This window comes from Eptatretus burgeri, chromosome 9 (assembly GCF_056783735.1).
Source record: "Eptatretus burgeri isolate ZD-2024b chromosome 9, Ebu_testis_v1, whole genome shotgun sequence".
NCBI lineage: Eukaryota > Metazoa > Chordata > Myxini > Myxiniformes > Myxinidae > Eptatretus > Eptatretus burgeri.
In genome coordinates, this window is record NC_140969.1 from 107,766,509 (window position 1) to 107,788,109 (window position 21,601).

Here is a 21,601-nt window from a genome sequence, read left to right on the forward strand (position 1 = left end):
ATGTTTTTGTTGTTGAATGACACTGATATGTCTCCAGGCTGCACTGACCGTCCATGTGGACGTGCATGGTTTTCTCGGTTGGGTTGGATGCGCGATTTTGGTGTGGGGATCAGGGATCGGCTCGGAGCCGGGGCTGGTTCGCTGTTCAGCATTACTCCCACTCCTGGTTTCGCCAAGGTCAGACGTGCCTGGCGCCCTGGAGCGCAACTCTCTGTTCTCGCCAAAGCCGTTCGGACGTGCGTTGGGATCTCGGCTGATTGTAAGGCGTGGGTTTGCTATGGGATTGATGGTGCGCCCAGCCGGCGGCGCTGTTCAGCGTCACCGCCCAAGGTCAGGCGGGTGTGGCGCCGGGCGGCACAAACCTCTGTACTCGCCAAGGTCGGCTGCGCTGGCGCCACGGGGGTCCAGACAACGAGCTTCCGGGCTCGGAATGTTTATCTGATTCGGGTCTGTCTGGGGGAGATGTGCCGTCTTGTCGGCTGGGGGCGTTTGATGGTGCCGGGGAAGGTTTGCTCGGGAGGTCGTCGCGACCTCGCCGGAGGGCATGTAAGCATGAGCCGCCTGGGGGCGCTTCTGCTGCGTAGTGATGCTGTGCTTCCCGCCTTGCTTCTTGATATCTATGACGCGGTCAGGGTTTTTGTGGGTTCGTCGTGCAACTCAGTTTTCGAGCACCTGTCCGTTGAAGTTCAACTCGCTCACATCGACACGTCATATCGTGTGATGTGCCTATGCTTTTTGGTTATTATCGTTTTTGTACCTCTGCTTTTATATCATGGTATTCTGTACCGATTATGCTTATTATTATGATGGTCATTTTATGATCATAGTTTTAGGAGGGAGGAGTGTGGTGTAGTGGCCTGCGGGGGCAGAGCACGATGCGGGGAGCGTGGTGGAGGAGTGGTTTTGGAGTGGTCACGTGCCTGCACGGGATATAGAAGTGCGCGCCGCCTGAGGCGTGGTTGTAGTCTGTTGTAGTCTGTGAATCCTGTGTAGTCTGTGTAGTAGTGTGCATCTGGACGGGCAATAAACATTGTTCGAGAATCCTCACGACTTTGCGAGTCCCGCTGCCCTCAGGACATTACACTGGCGAGGGTCTGCAACCTCTGATTACTCTTTTTCTTGTTGCATTTAATTTAATCTTTTATCGTGATATATTACTGGATGAATCATAACTTTGATTAATTCTATCCAATGACTGATTAATTTTTTTATTTAAAACATATCCTTGTTAATACAAAGATAAATACATCATAAAGGAGCAAAAGCAACTTCAAGGAGTACAAGTTATTTATGTGATACCAGCCATGTCTTGCCTGAGTGTCTATGAATGGATACAAAATTTCACATGATTTCACTCTTCCCCCAGTTTTCCCTCAAGCGATTTCTGATACCTTGCCATTGAGTGGATCCATGCAGAAGTGACAAAGTGCTGCTTTGAAGAAGTATTCACGTGTGCCAAACTTAAGCAAATCATTGTCCATACAACTGGTAGCCACCTGAAAATAGACAAGTACTGTGTGTCAATCAGAAAAAAAAGGTTTGGCTCGATTATAATCCAATATCAATCTCCCTTTCTGACTGTGCATTTGCCTCCAATGATGTAGTACCTGGATGGCATGTCAGCTGTGCTCCACCACTATACTACACATCCTACCGGGGTGACAAAGTTACCTGCTACACACATCTTGGATTAACAGAATCACTTGGTGCCACATCTATATAATATAATGGAAAGTATCTATGTACGTATGTTGAACATTGTATGTTGTACGTTTCATCTACTCCTCCGAGAGTATTTAACGTAGGACCTGAAACTTTCTGGGATTAATTAGGGCACTTTGATGGTGTGTTTCCTGAAGGTTGGTTTGATTACATCAGGTTAAAGAAAAATAATTCCACCTATCTTTGAATTTTCATCCTTTGGGGAGAGGGATGGGTGCAATTGGAATGATCCGAGCTATATAACCACAATATATTATACATGCACATAAGCATGCATTTGTTTCATGTACGTAACCCGGGTTATTTTTTTATTTTTGGAGCGATCAAGGCAGTGGTCTGTTGCCTATACACCACCCAAATAAAGGGATGTGCCAGAAGAACATGTTGCAAGCTGTCGGGTGGGTACTCTGCTGTGGTATTGTTATGTGCAAGAGGAAGGGGGAGGGGGAGGAGGGACCTTGTACTTTGCTTTTCAAATAAATCCTTTAAAAGGAAAGAAAACATGTTTCAGCCATCTGCTTTCCATGTGTGTTTGCCGTCAATTTCGGCTCATTAGGGCGACCTTGGGGAACGGCAAAGTAAAGTAGAGTAATTATTGAATGAAGTGCCATAAAAGACCGTTTGGACTATATTTTTGGATGAAAGGTCCCGGCGCTGAGGAATCCTCTATTAATGGGCAATCAGACACGACAAAAATAATAATCATAAAGAGAAATCCATGACATCCCTAGTCACAATGCACATACCTGTTCGTACAGCTCAATGGCCTTGGAATACTGCTCTGTCTGTGCAGCACGTGAGGCCACATTCAGTAGGCATTTGTTTGCCAAGCTGAAAAAGAAATGTCATTAATTTGTACACAACTAGTTAAATAATCATGCATACAATTCAACATTTAATTCATGTAGTACAGTGAATAAGCTCTCATATTTTAACAAATTGTGCATTTTATGAGAAAAGCATGAAATTTCTAGCATAGTTAGGTCATACCATAATGTTTATTTTCGGATGTGGAGGGAAGTCAGATTTGACCTCTGAGGGGACAGTGAGAGGTCAAATCCAAGATGGCCACAAGTCCACCGGGTCTAATGTTCAAACGCGCTAAATTTTGGAACCAAACAGTGTAGAAAAACATTTAAGGTGTAATTTTTAACTAAATTGGGGATGCCCATTCTTTTGGTGATACTTTTGAGATCGCCAGAACCCAAGGACATGCATTTAGATCAAGGTCAATGTCAAATTACGTTAAAAACTTTTGGACATTCTTTTGCTAATACATTTATTTTAGCTTGGACACTGGATTGGACCTATGCAATAATAGTGAAACTTCACTTCCATTTTGACCCTATTAGCACAAGATATCCACATATTTCTACCAAATTGCATAACAACTTCCTTTGAAATATCATTTCTATCCAGCAAACTAGTACGGATCAATGTAGCTCACGATAACTATCAATCTTCCCACTCATACTAATTTTCGAATTCTCACTATCCACAATTTCCGAATATCCTATTGGTAATGATCAAAATCTAACAGTCTCTAGAACAGAAGCACAGTGCAGTGCACTTGAGTGCAGCTTTGGCACACTTGCAGCATCCATTGCACTCTTTCTTGCAGCGACAGTGGATCAATTCATGGCATGATTTTGATGCTTCAGGAAGAGTGGTCCAAAGTGGCTGTCACCCAGTTGTTTCCCTTGTCCAGACCCAGTCAGATGGATCTGGCATCTCAGAATCCAAGACTAATGCCTGGTTCCAACAGTTGGCCTGGTAGCAAGTACACTTGATATGCTGCTTGAGTGCTGCCTGGGTTGAAGGAATGTTCAATAGAGTTCTAGACTTCTGTGTGAAGGGCTGTTACCTGACATCATTCACTTCCGTACTCTCACTGGTTCGGTCATACATCGGCACCACAAATCGCTCGAGCAGTAACATTGATCCTTCACTGATCTCACTTGGCATGCATATGAGTTCATTGAAAGCATCATTCACCTCTGGGAAAGACTTCCAAGTTTACCAGGCAGTCTTATTTCCTCTGCCAGCGAATGGAGATACAGTGTCACACACGGTGAAAGTGTGAAGGACTGGGAGAGTCTGACACTGTGTTGGATTCATTGTGGCAACCATTTCGTGAACAGCTACGTACCGAAAGCTTGACCCGACACCAAAGGCAATGCACAGCTCATCAGGAGCTGTCTTGCTGAATGAAGCCACAGCCAGTACCACCACATCAGTATCAACGGTACGTTTGGTCACCTTCTTACACCCCTTTTGCACAGCATCTGCCACATGGAGAAATAGATGAGTGTCGGCCTCCTCTTGCAAACATGGGGCAAGGCAGGCCAAATATGACTCAGCAGGAGAGCAGAGGACTCCACTTCCATCTGTTGCATAGAGTTCCTTGCCCTCTGCAAGAGGAAGATGAACAGCTTCACGTGACAGGAAAACAAACAATTCGGTTTTGTTCTCAATGCATCAAAGGAAGTCCTTCCATTTCTTTGGCATCACAGTAGAAGGAGCCACCCTTTTCCTGGTGCCCTTTCCCCTCTTCTGTCTGGTTGAGGCTTTCAGGCTGGCAAGTAGGTATACATCCAGACAAGGTCGATGCGGCTGCTTTTCTCAAGTTGAGCAGAGATGTATGGTGCAAACACTCTTTCTCCATACTCTTGAAATGTTCTTGATGTTCCAGGATTTAGCATTTGAACCACAGCTGCACCATTGAGAATTGTTGCATCAGCCACAGGCGCACTATTGTTTTCGAGCACATCTGATTCCAGGTAGCGAAGTAGATCTGCTTTAACCCCAATCCACATTTTTCCTCCAGTTGACAGAGCTGGTGGGGCTGCATGGTTTTCATGGAAGAAGAAATTGTCCATGTTTTCATCTCGTGTTTGACAGGAGATGTACAGCCTCGAAAAGAGACCACAGGCACTCTTCAGTGCTGCGAGCTTTGCCTTCTGTTTTGACTTAATCTTGATTATTTTCAGATCTCGGCATACTTGGGATACTTCAGTCTTGACCTTGACCTCAATGTATGACCTCTTCTGGCAACCTGTAAATCAACATCAAATATATGGGCATCTGAAGATTCGTTTAAAATGACATCTCAAACATGAGACACCACTGGAGGTTCATTTGCAAATTTCAACTGATTGCTTATTTTTGGTCAATTTTTACCTTGACCTTGACTGCATTTCCTTGAATGCTGGCGATCTCAAAGGTATCATCAAATGAATGGGCATCCCCAATTTAGTTGGAAATGACACCTTAAATGTTTTTCCACACTGTTTGGTTCCAAAATTAAGCGCGTTTGAACATTAGACCCGGTGGACTGGCGGACATCTTGGATTTGACCTCTCACGGTCCTCAGAGGTCAAATCTGACTTCCCTCCACATCTGAAAATAAACCTTATGGTATTCACTGTCAGAAAATTCATGCTTTTCTCATAAAATGCACAATTATTGTGCTTATCCGCTGTACTAATGGATTTATAGATGCACTCATGCCTTCCTATTTTTGGAGTTTTTTTTTTTAAGTTAATTCACCATTTTCACAAGTATACCACAACATACCACAAAATGGATGATAAAAAAGTGGAAAGTGCTGAAGGACATGTGTCTGAATTGTCAAGGAATGATTATTTTTTACACTCAGTTGGAAGGATTTTTGGCAGCATTGCTCTTTCATAGGTCTAAGACAGGATTTGATTATCAATATTGAATCTGTTGATGTTTTTTATTTTACCTTGTATACAAATTTGGATTTAGTAGTGGTTCAGGATGCACTCTTTAGTGTTATTGAAAAGGTTTTAGGCTTTTATCATAAATTTCCATGTTTGATAGGTCATTTTAGGTTTGATAGGTCATTCTTTTCCAATAAAAAATACAGTAAATGGGTTTTAATTGTTTTGACCAACAAAAAATTAAAGATGCTGTTAATTTTATTTTGTTTAACACTTTTGTATCTTTTTTGGAAAATATTTCAACAAATAAAAGGCAATCCAATGGGAGGGAACAATTAGCAGCCATTTTCCTTGGTTATTGTGAGTTTTTATTTGTGAATAGGTTCATGAAGGAGAAGTTATGGCTTAGCTAAAATATTATCTTCTACATGTCATTATATTAATGAGATTTGTGTGATTAAATATCAGTTTTTTGACAAGCTGATTCATAGGATTTATCCAGAAAGCTTTATAGCAGGTATGAGTAGTAGTGATGATAGTGTAGTGGCATGTCTGGTTGTGTTAGTTAGAGTTAGAAATAATTGTTTTCGTACAAATAAGCATCATAAAGTTGACTCTTTTAGTTTTCCTGTTGTCTCGTATACATTTCCATCGAGTAACGTACCAGTAAAGAAAGGCCACAATGTGTTTTCATCTCAGCTTATTAGATTTGCTAGAATTTGTTCTGTTAAGGATGATTTTGTGGTTCATGCTAAGAAGATGTATTCCATCATGTTAGAGAGGGGTTATTGTGCTAAGAGTTTGACTTAGTTATGTGAGAAGGTTTGGCGATGTCATTGTAATCTCTTATTTAAGTTTGGTTAGATTTTGTGCAAGCATGTTCCCGTAGCAATGGAAGTTGTGTGAAAGAATTTAAATACATAAATAAATAAATAAACAAACAAGAAAGATATGCATATCATGATACTTGCAATATCTAAAAAACAAATTTGACCTTTAAAAGTAATAGGTGGTTGAATTAAACGACAAAATACACAAATTTCAAGTGAATCGAATGAAAATTGAGGATTTTAGAATCTGGCCTATGCTGACCTCAAAAATACTTTGTTTAATTCAGTGACGTGAAATATAAATCCTCTTCAAATTTCAAGTCAATCAGATGAAAAGTGAGGATTTTAGAAATGTCACATAAGTTGTTGACTTTTGTCCGATGTTGACCTTTTGTCCGATGTTGACCTCAAAATAATTAGTGGTTGAATTAAATCACCTGATGTGCAAATGCTGTTCAAATTTCTTGTCAATCGATGAAAATTGAGGATTTTAGAAATTCGACAAAGATGTTGACCTTTTGACTTCATAAACAATAGGCTTTTTGCTTGCTTATGATGAACTCTACCATGTGGTGAAGTTTTGTAAAGATCGGTTTGAAATGGCAACCTGTCGGCAATTGACATACAAACAAAGACAGACAGAATAACGCACAAGACCAATCAATACACTTGAAAAATCTTCTATTCTTGCAAGTAATAAGTAAATAAAGAGAAAACATTTTCTAATATATTTATTTAATTAATCAGCCAGAAGTGCGTCATTTGTGTTTACCGGAAAGGGAACTTCATCATAAATAGAGGGCCTGTGTATTGATTTGTGTGCTCGTGGATTGCTGTGTGTATTCTGTTGGTATGATTGGTTTCTTCTTGTCCTCCATCTCTCCTTCTTTCCTTCTTCTTCTTTGTCTATGGAGGGGTGAATCTTGCAAATAGTTTTTGTAAGGTTCACCTGGCTGCCTCTGGATGGCTTTGAGAGTAGAGGAGGAGGAGATTGGGACCATACTCCGTGCAGAGCATTGGTGCTGCCTAAATAGTTTCCTTGGCTATTGGGCACAATCCTGGACGGATCGCCACTCCGACACAGTATACCAGCATGCTCGCACTCATTTTGCCGACCTCGGAAGGATGACAGGCCGAGTTAACCCCACCTGGTATTAATGCAACAGATAAGCGGGATTTGAACTCAGGATCCTAGGATCCAAAGCCCACCACCCTAACCATTAAGTCAACACCAAGCATAGAGTAGAGGAGTAGCAGCCGAAACTGAAATTGTATCCAGGTTCCTCTTGATGTCTCCATCTTTATCGATTTGGGTTCCTCCTGATACTCCAATGCTGTATTTGGACAGTCATTTGATTATCTTTGTACCATATCCTGATGCTGTGTGGACTATGTTTCCCCGCTGACGGACCTCTGGTAGATTTTACCTGTTGCAGCGTTTGAGTTTTGTGGAGTAAATGCTGAAATCTCGGTTCTGTCTTGTTCTTCCTTGTATCTTTTATCTGTGTTCCTTTCTCTTTTACATTTTTCATTAGTATCCCTTTCTACCTTTTCATGCTTCTCTTTATTTTTTCTTTTATTTTGGTTAATTTTTGGGGTATGAGCTGCCTGCCCTCGTTTTTACGAAAGAGAAGTAGCTGCTGACTTTGATCTAGTTTAAGGTTGGGTAATGACTGTTATACACTGACCGGTAGGCATTGCCAATGCAGGCAGAACTGTATTGGTTCGATACCAGGTAACACCCGCATTAAGCAAGGCAGCCCCTCGCCAATAGGTATCCTGGTGAGCCCGTCACATCGGTTTGATCCGAGTCAACCAGACTACGTTAAACGCCAAAAAAGTGATGTTAATGACTGGCTTAAGAAAAATGAAAAATCTTTCAGAGTAAAAAATGTGTCAGTTCGGTATTTTTTTGTCTAGATGTGAAAAAAGTGAGATTTGTCTCGACGTTTTTATTGTAAGGTTTTTAAGAGTGAAACTTTTGTCAGTTATGCTACGGGGAAGACTTTTGTTGTTCATTGTGAAGGTGTGTTCGGATGTAAATCAAGGCAAGTTATTTATCTTCTCACCTGTAGAGATTGTGGCTTGCAATCTTCCTCTTCTTCTTCTTTCGGCTGCTCCCGTGAGGGGTCGCCACAGCGGATCATCCGTATGATCCGCATAGTGATTTGGCACATGTTTTACGCCGGATGCCCTTCCTGACGCAACCCTGGTCGCTCCTTACAACACAGGGATATGGTACACCTATTTTAACCGGGGTATACACCGGCCCAGTACACTGGTACTCATTTCGCCGACCTCGGAAGTATGACAGGCTGAGTCAACCCCCTGGTGTATTAATTCAGTGGCCCAACGGGGCTTGAACTCAGGACCTTTTGGATCCCAAGCCGCTGCCATAACCACTGCACCAACACCAGGCTTTAGAGATTGTGGCTTGCAATATGTTCGTGAAACTTCACAATGTTTGCATCAATGTTTGAAGAGGCCTGGGTCTGGTGTGACTTCTGGGGTTAAGACATATTTGTTGTCATTTTGATGAGGTAGGGCATGGTTTTAGGCATTGTTTAATCCAAATTGTAGACTCAGTTAATGTTAATGATTTTGATTATGAAGAGGATTGTGGTGCTGAGCTGGGACACAAAGAGGATTTTTGGAATGGGACCCGATGTGTGATTTATCCTCTGGGCCGTAATGATAGGGTGCAAGGTACGGGGTTGGTTTCTGAGGGTAATGTTTGTGGTAATGAGTATTTTGATAATTCAATTAGGAGACCAAAGGGTAATCGATGTCGTCGTAAAAGGGGTACAGGTCCAAAAGTGGAAATTTTAGATATTTGTATGATTTTATGATAGACTTGTATGTTTTTATGAAACTTTTTTCATGAAACTTTCCATGAATTTTATGTTCTTTTGAGATAATGTTCCAATGATTTCTTAGCTTATATTCTATGGAGTTGAGCAAATACATATGACATGATTACTTTTTTAGTTGAGGCTTTTTGCAGCAGGGTGCTTGTAAGACAGTCTCCTGCCAAAAGTGATGTTTGTAGAGTTCATGATTTGTGAGTTTTCTGGCAAGCAAGTGGATAAGCTTCAGCTACATTCAATTATTAAGGACTAGTGTGGAGAGGTTGTTGCCAGAAAAAGTTGGAGAGTGAATCCCATTGAAAGTGTCTTTCACTTTCACCAAGACTGTTGGCCAATCCTTATTTAATTAATGGTAAATTTCTTAAAAACTCTGAGCAAAGATGGAGTTAGGGATATTTTAGCAAGTGATTGTGCATATTCCTCTTCACCTTTTTTGTATGATCCATGTGGGCACGTGATTTCAGGGGATTTGAATATTATCAGTCACAAGAAAAAGTACCCATCCCCAGTGACGGGAAATGTGATTGGGCATTTGAAGTCCCATCACTACCAACATCCTTCCTTCCCACCCACTTCTCACTGACTTTCAAGGCTTGTTCTGGACCTGCTTATGAGATCGAAAGGCTTGTTTTGACCGTCCCTTTTGGATTGGCCCAATGGGATACTTCTTTGGGCACTATCCCGAGCCTGTATGTGATCTCAAATGGAAGCATCTGGAGCAGGCCATTTGTCGACATAGAGCATTTTGGGCCTGTTCTTGCATTGTAATGGAATGTCCACGTGCCTGCATAAGCCTGGTGTTGGCTTAGTGGTTAGGAAGCCTTAGGATCTTAGGGTCCTCAGTTTGAGCCCTGTTGGTCACTGAATTAACACCAGGTTGGGTTGACTCAGCCTGTCATCCTTCCAAGGTCGGTGAAATGAGTACCAATATACTGGTATCGGGACACAGCATCAATGGCATAGTCGTGCCCCAACAAAATGATAGCTATCCAGCAGCCAAGCTACCATACGCAAGAAGAAGATGTGCCTGCATTCGTTCTTTAACAGCAGAATTTTCTCGTGGTCTGTAGTCATTATCTTCTCGGTGTGCTCTTTTTCTAGCTCTCTCATGTTCTTGTTCAGCTGCCGTCTCTGCCGCATTTGCTCTTCTGGCTTGCATATATTGCCTAGCTTGCCCTCTCTTTTCATCATCAGTTTTCATCCCTTTTGGTGGCATGATTGGATAGAGAAGAGGAAGTGGATTGAGGAGGAGGAAGAAGGAAGAGTGGTTAAAGTCCTGTATTAGAAAGTCATAAAGCTGTCGGTGGGGCAAAATTTTCCATGGCTAATAGTTTCTTCACGTGTGCTCAAATAGAATACGTAACCATGCCAATGGTTTTTTTCAACCAATTAGATCGATGATTACCTTTCCAATGGTAGATAATCGGTGAAGGTAGAGGGCAGGGGTTGGAGTTCAAAACCACAAACAGACGTTTTTTGGGAGCGAAATACATTGCCAGCCAAAGAAGATGATGACGTGGTGTGCGGACGTCCACAGAAAAACTCCGCTGGGACCCAAAGAGATCGCATGACATGATCGCATAATATGGACAGTGATCTTACGCACTTGTGGTGCTACTTTAATTTATTAATAAACAATTTATAAAAATAAAGAGATGCAGAGTAAAAGAATACTGGATTTAAAAAAAATATATACATCAAGGCTCATGGAAGAGTAATAGCACAGCGCAGACAATGACGTTCACGGCAGCAACAAAAGGTTATGGATTACGGTACGTCCAATTAATTAATGGGAAACGGTAACAGGTCAAAACGTTTGGCAGGATTTATTTGGTGTCCTTCAGGCATATGTGTGAAATAAGTCTGCAGCCTGATGGAGTACTGCTCTCCCCTCTGGGCTGGTGCTCCTGCCTCTCACCTTTCTCGGCTTCACGCTGTGGAAACCAAGGCATTTCGGATCATTGGCATCTCCCGCAATGAGGCTGAGTCTTTGGGTCTCTCACTCAATCACTGCAGGTTGGTCGGTGGTCTTTCTGTCTTCTACCATCTCCTCTCCAGCCTTGCCCCCCCCCCCCTGCTCTCTCTGCGATTTGTCCCCACGGCGCTCAAGGTCCTCCAACAAACCCCTTCTGGTAAAACTACCAAAATCATGAATCACTGCTCACCTTCATTCTTTCATTCCTCTTTTTCCCCACCTTTGGAATAAACTCCCTCACTCTATTCAATTCCATTCTTCCCTCCAGGCCTTCAAAAACAGCTGTTCACCACCACCTCTTATCATCCCCCATCCAAATCCTCGATCTTTTCTACCCCCGATAATCACCCAAGCCTACCTCCTTCAAATTCCCTGCTTTCCTTCCTGAAAGTCCCTGTAATGTCCATCTTCTATTCCCCATGTTCCCCATCCTATCCCTGTCCCTTCCACAGATCTCCTAATGTCTCTGCTCCCCACTGTTTTGTCCTTCCCACTCCCACCCCTCTTGTCTCATGCCCCCCTTGCTGTGTGATGTGTGTTAGCTCTTCCACGAGCTTCGATAAGGTATACAAAAAAAAAATGCACAAACATACGGTGTATAAGCAGTAAACACAGCCTCGATTGTTCCCGGAATGAAATAAAAAAACATAACGTGGGCGGTGTGTAGGTACAGAACTCTGACTTTGTTGATTGATACTGTGAAAAACAACTAAGTTTATGTAATGAAGCCAAAACATTGCTATTCCTTATGTGCATATATAGCTTAGATTGATTCCAATTCCACTGGGCCGTAAAGGAATCATCCTATAGGCCGGAAGCCTTGAAGCCTGCGGCCTACACAAACCGTGTGCCTCAGAATGCCTGTGATGCCCATGGGCTGCAACCTATCGATATTTGATGATACTTTTAATAGTCAGTCGCTTTTGGTGTTTTCACACTAAAGAGAAAAGTTACAGGGAACTCATGATGATTGTGAATATAACACTTCTGTTTCGAACTCTTTCACCTCAGATCCTGCTCAGTCTATTATTTAATTATATGGGGTTTTAATAAATCGTTTTTTTTCTGAAATTTTCTCTGATTAAACTCTAGATTTCGACATAATTATTGAGGCCATGAATTCCAATTGTAGAAATATTGAATCAGATTTCGAATATCAGCTTTTAATTAGCATATATGATTGTCTTGCCAGGAGCCAATCACATTGCACCGAGCCTAATCACACAGCCAATTAGGGTAACAGCTAATAAACAAACAGACAGCCACCCTTGTCTGAAATATAGATAGTGATATCACCCTTCAAAAAATGTTTTATAGAAATTCTACAGAACTCATTAGAATTTCAAAATAACTCAACAGAAGTTTTTGGGAACCTGACAAAATACTATAGAACTCTGAGGAAAGGTCAGTTGATCTTTATAATTAATTAGAAGTCGTATAGAAGATCCGCTGAAATGTCAAAAGAACTATGCAGAGAATGGGTGTTCTTTAGAATCAATCACACATTCTACAGAAGAAACATTTAAATATTTATAAAACTCCACAGAGAATGGGTGTTCTCTCGAATTCATTCACTTTCTACATAAGATCCATTTAAATATTTATAAAACTCTGCAGAGAATGGGTGTTCTTTAGAATTCATTCACTTTCTATAGAAGATTCATTTAAATATTTATAAAACTCTGCAGAGAATTGGTGTTCTTTAGAATTAATTCACTTTCTAGAGAAGATCCATTAAAATATTGATAAAACTCAACAGAGAAAGGGTGTTCTTTAGAATTCATTCACTTTCTTTTGCAGATCCATTAAAATATTTATAAAACTGCAGAGAATGGGTGTTCTTTAGAATTCATTCACTTTCTATAGAAGATCCATTTAAATATTTATAAAACCCTGCAGAGAATTCATTCACTTTCTAGAGAAGATCCATGAAAATATTGATAAAACTCAACAGAGAAAGGGTGTTCTATAGAATTAATTAGACGTTCTATAGAAGATCCACTAAAATATTTATAAAACTCAATAGAGAAAGGATGTTCTCTAGAATTCATGACACATTCTCAAGAAAAATCCATTTAAATATTTATAAAACTGCAGAGAATGGATGTTCTATAGAATTCATTACACATTCTGTAGAAGATCCATTGAAATATTTATAAAATTCCAAAGAGAATGGGGTTCTATAGAATTCAGTACACCTTCTATCGAAGATCCATTTGGACTCCAAAACCAGTTGCCGACTCGGCATCCACCGTCATGCAAAGTCCTTCCTTGGCACACCTGAGCTCATGACCACATACAAAGCTTTCGTCCGCAGCCTGATGGAGTACTGCTCTCTCCTCTGGGCTGGTGCTCTCTCCTCTGGGCTGGTGCTCCCGCCTCTCACCTTTCTCGGCTTCACGCTGTGGAACCCAAGGCATTTATGATCATTGGTATCTCCTGCAATGAGGCTGAGTCGTTGGGTCGCTCACCGCAGGCAGGTCGGTGGTCTTTCTGTCTTCCACTGTCTCCTCTCCAACCTCGCCCCCTCCCCCTGCTCTGTCTGCGATAAGTCCCCCCCCCACCCCCCATATTCCGCAGGGTGCTCATGGTCCCCTTCTGGTAAAACTATCAAAATCAAGAATCACTGCTCACCTTCACTCTTTCATTCCTCTTTTTTCCCTCTTTTGGAACAAACTTCCACACTCTTCAATCCCATTTTTCCATCCAGGTCTTCAAAACAGCTGTTCACTACCACCTCTTATCTTCCCCCCATCCAAATCCTCAATCTTTTCTACCCCTGCTAATCCACCACAAACCTACCTCCTTCAAATTCCCAGCTTTCCTTCCTGAAAGTGCCTGTAGTGTCCATCTCATTTACCCCGTGTACCCTACTCCATCCCTCTCCCTTCCACAAATCTCCTTATGTCTCTGTTCCCCACTGTTTTTTCCTTCCCTTTCCCACCCCTCTTGTCTCCTGCTCCCCTTGCTGTGCATTTCTGTGTGTTAGCTCTCATACGAGCCTCGACAGTGTATAACAAATAAATAAATAAAACACAAACAACTCTGAGTGGATTTATGCAGGGAATGGGAACACAGATGTGCAAATCACCTTGGATTACTATGCAGTGATCACCTACATCACTGAGTACTACATAAATGATGACTTTGGGACAATGAACACTCTTCTTGGTTCTCTGAAACAAAACGAGTTCATTAATCTCAAGGAGAGGATGGTTGTATTGATGAACATCTTCATGACACACAGACAGATGGGGGAAGCAGAGGCAATCTCCAAGATCTTCCCTGACTTCCACTTCAGAGACTCCAATGTCACAACAGTGTTTGCCCCCACAGCTCAAAGGGAGGATAGAAGCAAATTCTGCCAGGAGAGTTGATGACAATCCAGAGTATGCAGATGTGCCAAAGCAAAACATACCAGGAAGAGAGTGGGAATATATGTGGAGATGTATGACATTGTAAGCAAGTATGAAAGAAGGCCTATGGAGGGAAAATATGAGGATCTGAAGAAAATCCCCATCTCAATTCTGTAAAATGTATCCTGCCTGGAAAAACCTAGATTCTGATGATGACAAAGGCTTCATTCAAGTCTCAGGCCAAATTCCTTCAGAAGAAAAGTTTAACTATATAATGACTGCTGATGAAGAGAAGATATAGCTTTACCCCAATACATCAATCTCAATGATAGAAAACCTCATGAACCTCCATACACGAGGAAAAGGAAAACACCTGCAGTCTTAAGGTTCCACAAGTTTAACCAGCAGAAAGATCACAGGGCCTGTTTCTTTTCTGAACTTCTCCTTTATTGGCCACATGAACCACAAGAGAAGATCGATGGAAAACTGGATGAATGCAAGGAAGATTATGATAAACTTCTCCAATTGATAACACCAGTTAAGAAGCAAGTCATGGAACACCTAGAAAGTTGTGGAGGAAGCCAGATTAGCAGATGGAGGCAACAAGAAACAGAGATGGAAGAGATGTTAAATCCAGAGGGGGAGTGGGGTGGGGGGAAAGAAATTGAAGATTGCAACCTGGAGGATGCCTTCCCTCACCCTGATTTCCTCCATTTGGACCCAGAACACCATCAATTTCATGATGAAAACCAAACATTTGAGAGAAGCTTCAGACCAATCTATATATTATTTCTGTTAACGTCTGCGCGTAATTTGACGTTTCTCCTCCAAAACTGCCGGATGGATTGTCGCCGCTTTTGGCATGCGGGTGCTCTGTTGTCTAATGAATAGCATGGGCTGTGTGAGATCGCACCAGACAGACATGTTTGGGAATTTTGGGCGATTTTCTAATTTTTACATTCGTTTGCATGGCGACGTGTGACGTCACCGCTGAGAGGAGCAATTCCGTCATGACATCATCGGTCATTCGCTGACGTCATTACATCTGTCATCGACAGACCGTCACCGCCGAGAGGCATAATGCCACTCCTCGAAAACAGCATCTGCAATGTAAAACCCTCCTCTGCACATGCTGACTACCTCAGAAGGTGAATTTGACACAAAAAATGTCACAAGAAACATTATACATAAAGTAAAGATTTATTTAAAAAAAAGATTACTGCTCCTGTTCAGTCTAGGGCGAGGCCTATATCATGTTAAACTTGCCCCATCAGATGCCAATTTTCCAGTCACACTGCAGAGGATGCAATTTCCAGTCAGACTCACATACTCGATGACCATAAACAAATCCCAGGGCCAAACATTTGACAAACTCGGAATATACCTCCCAGCCCCCGTGTTTTCCCATGGCCAACTATATGTTGCATTTTCACGTGCAAGAGGTTACTCCTATATATCTATCAAAGTGGACAATAATTCCTCACAAGGACTATTCAGAAACAAGACACTCACCCAAAATGTCATCTTCAGGGAGGTCCTTGAGAAAACTAAGGACAGGTAACCATAGTGCATCACATCCCTAATGACACCCTCCCCAGCTTCCCATAACATCAAGTATTATGCCTCATGCACCTTTTGCCACCCATTCAACTCCGGGCGGAGCACGGGTATATTCTAGTAGAACTAGATGATGAAGATCTCCTCACCTCAAAGACCAGAAACTTTGATTTTATGCAGAGGAAAATCATAGAGAAGGGGATCAGATATGCTCGAGATCATGTCAAGGATCTCAAAGAGCAGAATCCAATAACCAAGGCCCTTCTGGTCATGATAAATAGTGGGGCAGGACGTGGCAAGTCTACAGTGATCAATATCCTCAAACAATGGCTCCATCATATCCTCCAGAAGGCAGGAGACAACTCCGACTGTCCTTATGTCCTCATCACAGCTTTAACTGGAAGAGCAGCCTCCAGAGTCAAAGGACAAACCCTCCACAGAACTTTTGACATCAGCACTATTCTCTGGGAGACAAGAAAATAGATAAGACAAGACCACATTTGAAGAACCTGAGAGTCATCATAATAGATGAGATCTCCATGGTAAAGGCAGATATGCTCTACATGCTAGACCTTCGTCTAAGAGAGGTGATGCTCCAACCTGACAAATTAGTTGGTGGTCTGGCAATGTGTTTCTTTTTGGAACATCATGCAGCTGTCTCCTGTTCAAGCTAGATTCATATTTCAAGAACGATCATGGCCAGATTTCAAACAGGGTTTCACTATCAGACCACACTTGAAGGAATTTGAAATAATTCCATTGGAGGATAACCATAGACAAGGAGAGGACCATCATTATGCTGATATCTTGAATCGTCTGATAGTCGGTCAGGAGACAGAAGAAGAACTCGCTATCCTGAAGTAAATAATCAGACCTGAAGGACATCCTGACTTACTTGGAGCCACATACATCAGCTTCACAAATGCTTCAGTCATTAAACAGAACAACATCTGCCTGAATGAGCTTAAGACTCAACTCTTGGAAATTGAGGCAATGAATCACCACCCAACAATCCTAAATTACAAGCCAGCAGTGAGCAACAAGGGAACTGTGGGAAAATCAGCCTTCCTGCAAATACTGAGGGTAAAGGTTGGAGCCAGAGTCATGCTGATGTATAACATTGATGTTCTGGACTGTCTGTCCAATGGAACTAGAGGGACTCTTGTTCCTGTTATTAAGGACAAAGATGGCAATGTGAGGAAAATGATGATCAACTTTGATGAGGAATGCCAGGCTGCCAATAAGATGAAAACTCAACCTCAGCTCCAGCTAAAATATTCAGGCTGTACTCCAATAAAGACAGTCCAATTCTCTTACAGATTGTAAAATAAACAAACAGAAGCTTTCATCACTGCAACAGCGATTCAATTCCCCGTAGTGGTGTGCTATGCTGGAACATGTCACAAATTCCAAGGTCAAGAAGCAGCAAATACAAACAAGGCAGCAATGGACCTCAAGACAGCCTTCCAGCTATCAATGAGCTATGTCATGCTCAGCAGAATCCACTCACTAACTAGACCAGCTATTCATCTGAAATTCCCTTCCTGATAACAAGATCTATGTGTTTGGACAAGCCATGCTTGAAGTTCAGAGGATGGAGAATGCCTTGGTCATCAAGAATCCTTCTTCATGGGAGAAAAAAAACAATGGGTCAAGTGTGAAGGTGGCTGCCCTAAATTGGCACTCTCCACACAACAAATCAAGAGAAATTAGAGCTGATCCAATTCTTACCCTTGCTGATGTTCTGTGCTTCAGTGAGACCTGGCTGAGGAGTGATGAGATTGATCCTGGTGTCCAGATAGAGGGATTCTACCTCCATCTTAACAGCACTGTAGTGGGCAAAGGACTGGCTACCTTACTACAGACATGACATGTTCCAGCATCACACAGATATCAAGGAGGAACAACCACAGATCACCATGATCAGTTCAGCAGAAGTGGACATAATCAATATCTACAGATCATGGGTAATGACACATTGGCAGAAAAACTTGCAGAAGTAATCAATTCAGCCAAAACCACTCTGATCTGTGGTGATTTAAACATCTGTTTTGCCAAAAACAGGAACAATCCAGTGTGAATATCTCTGCATCAGCTTCGATTCGCTCAGCTCATCCAGCAGGCAACCCATTTTGAAGGTGGGGCACATAGACCACACCTACTTTAGAGACAATGATGATAGCCTAACTATGGACTCCACCCTCTACAGTCATAACTACACAGCCAGAGACCATGATGCTCTCCTTTTTGTAATGCACAAATTTACCAGTTACAAAGGTAAGTTGCAGTATTAATCAGTTGATGTTGTAGTAAATTTTCCATTTCAGTTGGTGGTGCAATGAAAGATGAGGAGGAACTCTACTAGACAATGAATAATATGGACATATCTGATGAGTAATGTTGAAATCTACATAAGTAATCATCATATGTTTAATCCTTTTTTGCTTCATTGCAGTTTCAACAGACTGGATTTATGGTGTCTTGATGGAGAGGAAGAACAGTAATGATTTGTGATACACTTGTAAATATGCATCATCAATAAAACGTAAAAATAGGGGCAATACCCCTGGGTGCTCATCTGGTAGAATAATGATACTGAGGAGGAAAAATGTACCGATGAACCAATGTTATGGCAAATACCTATTTTGGGGAGTAGCTTCTTCCCCCCTTAAACCCATTTTGACCCCAATTTTTTAAATAGCGTGAAAAATGGGTGATGAAGGTGGTGGGCAAGTTTCATCAAAACTTTGTGCATAGTTTCTGAGAAGAAAGCAAATACCTATTTTGAGGGGCAACCACCCCCCCCCCCATAAACCCCATTAGATCCCCATTATTTTGATGCCGTGAACAAACTTTGGTAAATCATGGGTGATGAAGGTTGTGGTCAAGTTTCATCGAAATTGTGTGTGTGTGTAGTTTCAGAGAAGAAGTTGCAAGTGTTTGTGGACGGAGAGACGGACGGACTGACGGACAGACCATGCGCCACCCCATAAGCTCTCCGGAACTAAGTTCCAGGTGAGCTAAAAATGAGACAATGAGAAGAGTTCAGTAACGTCTTGATGTATTGTTAATTTTATCTTCCAAGACATTGCTAAATGGGAAAGGGGTGGGTCAGCCTGGTGGAGGTACATACCGAGTGCCGTTCCGTTTCACCAAGTGTCACTCGAGTTATTTTTCATTTGTTTGTTTCTTGCAAAAATCCTATATTTTTCAAAGATATTGGTTGGTCTTGTGTTATTCTATCTGTCTATCTGCCTGTTTGTTACTTGTGAAAATCGAATATTTTTCAAGTATATTGGTTGGTCGTGTACGTTATTACTTGGCCAAAATGTTTTTTGCCAATTATTTTAGTCTGGAGCATTTGTTAATTTGTGTAAAAAAATTTTTTTGCCACATCCCCTAATCCTTGGCAATCTCTGATTGTGAAACTTCACACACATTCCCCAATCCTTGGAGATACCAGGGTGTTCACAAATAATTTATAGGTCACATGGTCTGGCAGCCATATTGGATTGAACGAAAATCTTAAAAAAAAATTCTCTTCAACCGCTTCATCAACCGACATGAAACCTCACAATTATGATCTTGTAGTGATGGGGGAATATATGTTTAAATTCCAACCTCATCAGATGCATGGTCTGGCAGCTAGAATGATGAAATTTTTTGAATCTTAGTTCTTTTTGATTTTTTTTTTTTTGGAATAAAGCTCACTTGGCTGCACCTGGATGGGTTTGAGGGAGGGTAGAGGAGTATCAGTTGAGATCCAAATCTTAACCAGGTTTGTCCTGATGACTTCATCTTTGCTTTTTGCTTGTTTGGGTTCCTTTTGATGATGCCAAAGAAGTAATATACCGACAATATTCGGTCTTCCATTTGATCTGAATTGAATTAATTTTAATCCCATTCTGAATTCAATTGAATAATAAACATCATGGGTCAGGGTCAGGTATCCAATAAAAGTGGGGTTGCATCAAAGTGGGTGGTACCCGGTCATCACTGCCAGCAGTAATAAAGTAGCAGTTGTAGTTATGTCTATTATTAATTACGTAACACACCAGTACACAAATACCACACAAAACAATCCTGGTGAGGGTCTGCAATCTCTGATTGCTCTTTTTCTTGTTCTTCAAATGTTTTGTTTTATAAGGGAATTCAGTGATATTAGTAGTCCACCTGAGGATCCTTGTGGAGCTATGATTGGGAGGAAATTGCACCAGTGTCCGAAGGAAGCGGTTCAGTTTAGCATTTTAAATATGAAATAGGCAAAGCCTAGAAATTAACAAACCCTTTAGAATTACCCTTTGAAACCATCCAGAATTACCATTTAGAACCATTCAGAATTACTGGTGGGCCCTTTGGTCCATTGGACCAAATTTTCATTGGTCTTCAATGCCTTGATGCATACCTGCCTGCTGTACTGCTTAAGCATTAGTTTCTCTTTCACCAAGCCCACATGGGCAAGGGCAGACATTATACGTTCGGTATTATTCTTGCCAAATGATATGACTATTATTACTGTTGTTAATACGATTTGTATTACATAATATATGGTTTGTTACAATGTTATCATTATTTTTGTTATTTCTTATGTAAATAGAATGCCATGCCGCAGAGGGACCTATTAAGTTTCCCTATACATCGTAACATGGCGTGCATTTAAAACATGGGAATTCTTTTGCATTCTTTGTAGTTAGTTAGCCGAATCAACTCAAGAGATCATGGCGATCATTTTGGTATATCACATTCCACATCAGAACGCTCCAGTATAACTCCACAAAAAACATGCCTCTCGTGCGCGCATGCACGCACGCACACACTTTCCCGACCGCATGTATCATCAGCTGGGCACCGTTCTTCCTCGAGGTTTTGATTCTTCAGCCCAGAACCTCTTGAAGCGGCGGATCCACAACATTGGTTAGGGATCCATATCAGTAGATCCACAACATCAGTTGCATCCAGGCAGTCAATCAAAACACAAGAATCAAATAAATACATAAGAAACATATAAATAACGAAGAAACAGTGCAATGGATTTTCCATCAAAAGATAACGACAAATCAGCAGGAGAAGCCTCACTAAAAGGGTATTCAACGGTCGAAGGGTCAAAAGAGTCCATTTTTCAGAGAAACACCGTGTTTGAACAGTTCTTCTTCTTCAGTTTTGATGGACAGACGGATGGAAATTGTCAAGTGTTGAAGCGGCTTCACCGCTTAAAGAATTGCAAATTCATTTTCGAGTTTTCAGTGTTTTCCACGAATGCAATGCAGAGTAATTTTCTGCGTTCTTCCAGACTAGGGAGTGAATACTGAGACAAAACTTGTTGGGAAGTTGTGTATTTGGATCACAATAGTATGCGAAGAAGCCTGGTGTTGACTTCACGGTTTGGGTGGCAGCTTGGGATCCTAGGGTCCTGAGTTCAAGCCCCGTTGGCCGCTGAATTAATACACCAGGGGGTTGACTCAGCCTGCCATCCTTCCGAGGTCGGCAAATTGAGTACCAGCTTGCTGGGATAATTGAGCCATTCAAGATAAAAGATAATAACGCAAGCACCAACACCAGCAGCCAAGACAACAGACAGCCGCAAGACCTCGTGTTGAATGTCGATGCT

The 21,601-nt window shown here is 41.6% G+C and overlaps 1 protein-coding gene across 5 annotated transcripts in view; it reads right to left on the reverse strand.

Annotated features, from left to right (window-relative positions):
- The window catches only part of LOC147020879 (alpha-soluble NSF attachment protein-like), a 148,432-nt gene that overhangs the window by 39,136 nt on the left and 87,695 nt on the right, over window positions 1-21,601 (reverse strand). For 4 of the 5 annotated variants that reach the window (XM_085896604.1, XM_085896601.1, XM_085896602.1 and 1 more), the window contains 2 exons: window positions 2,469-2,553; window positions 1,392-1,496 (listed from right to left, as the gene is read on the reverse strand). In XM_085896604.1, coding sequence (XP_085752730.1) covers window positions 1,392-1,496; window positions 2,469-2,553 — 190 coding nt within the window. The remainder of the gene's footprint in view (window positions 1-1,391; window positions 1,497-2,468; window positions 2,554-21,601) is intronic. The other variant, XM_085896603.1, reaches the window with a different exon arrangement.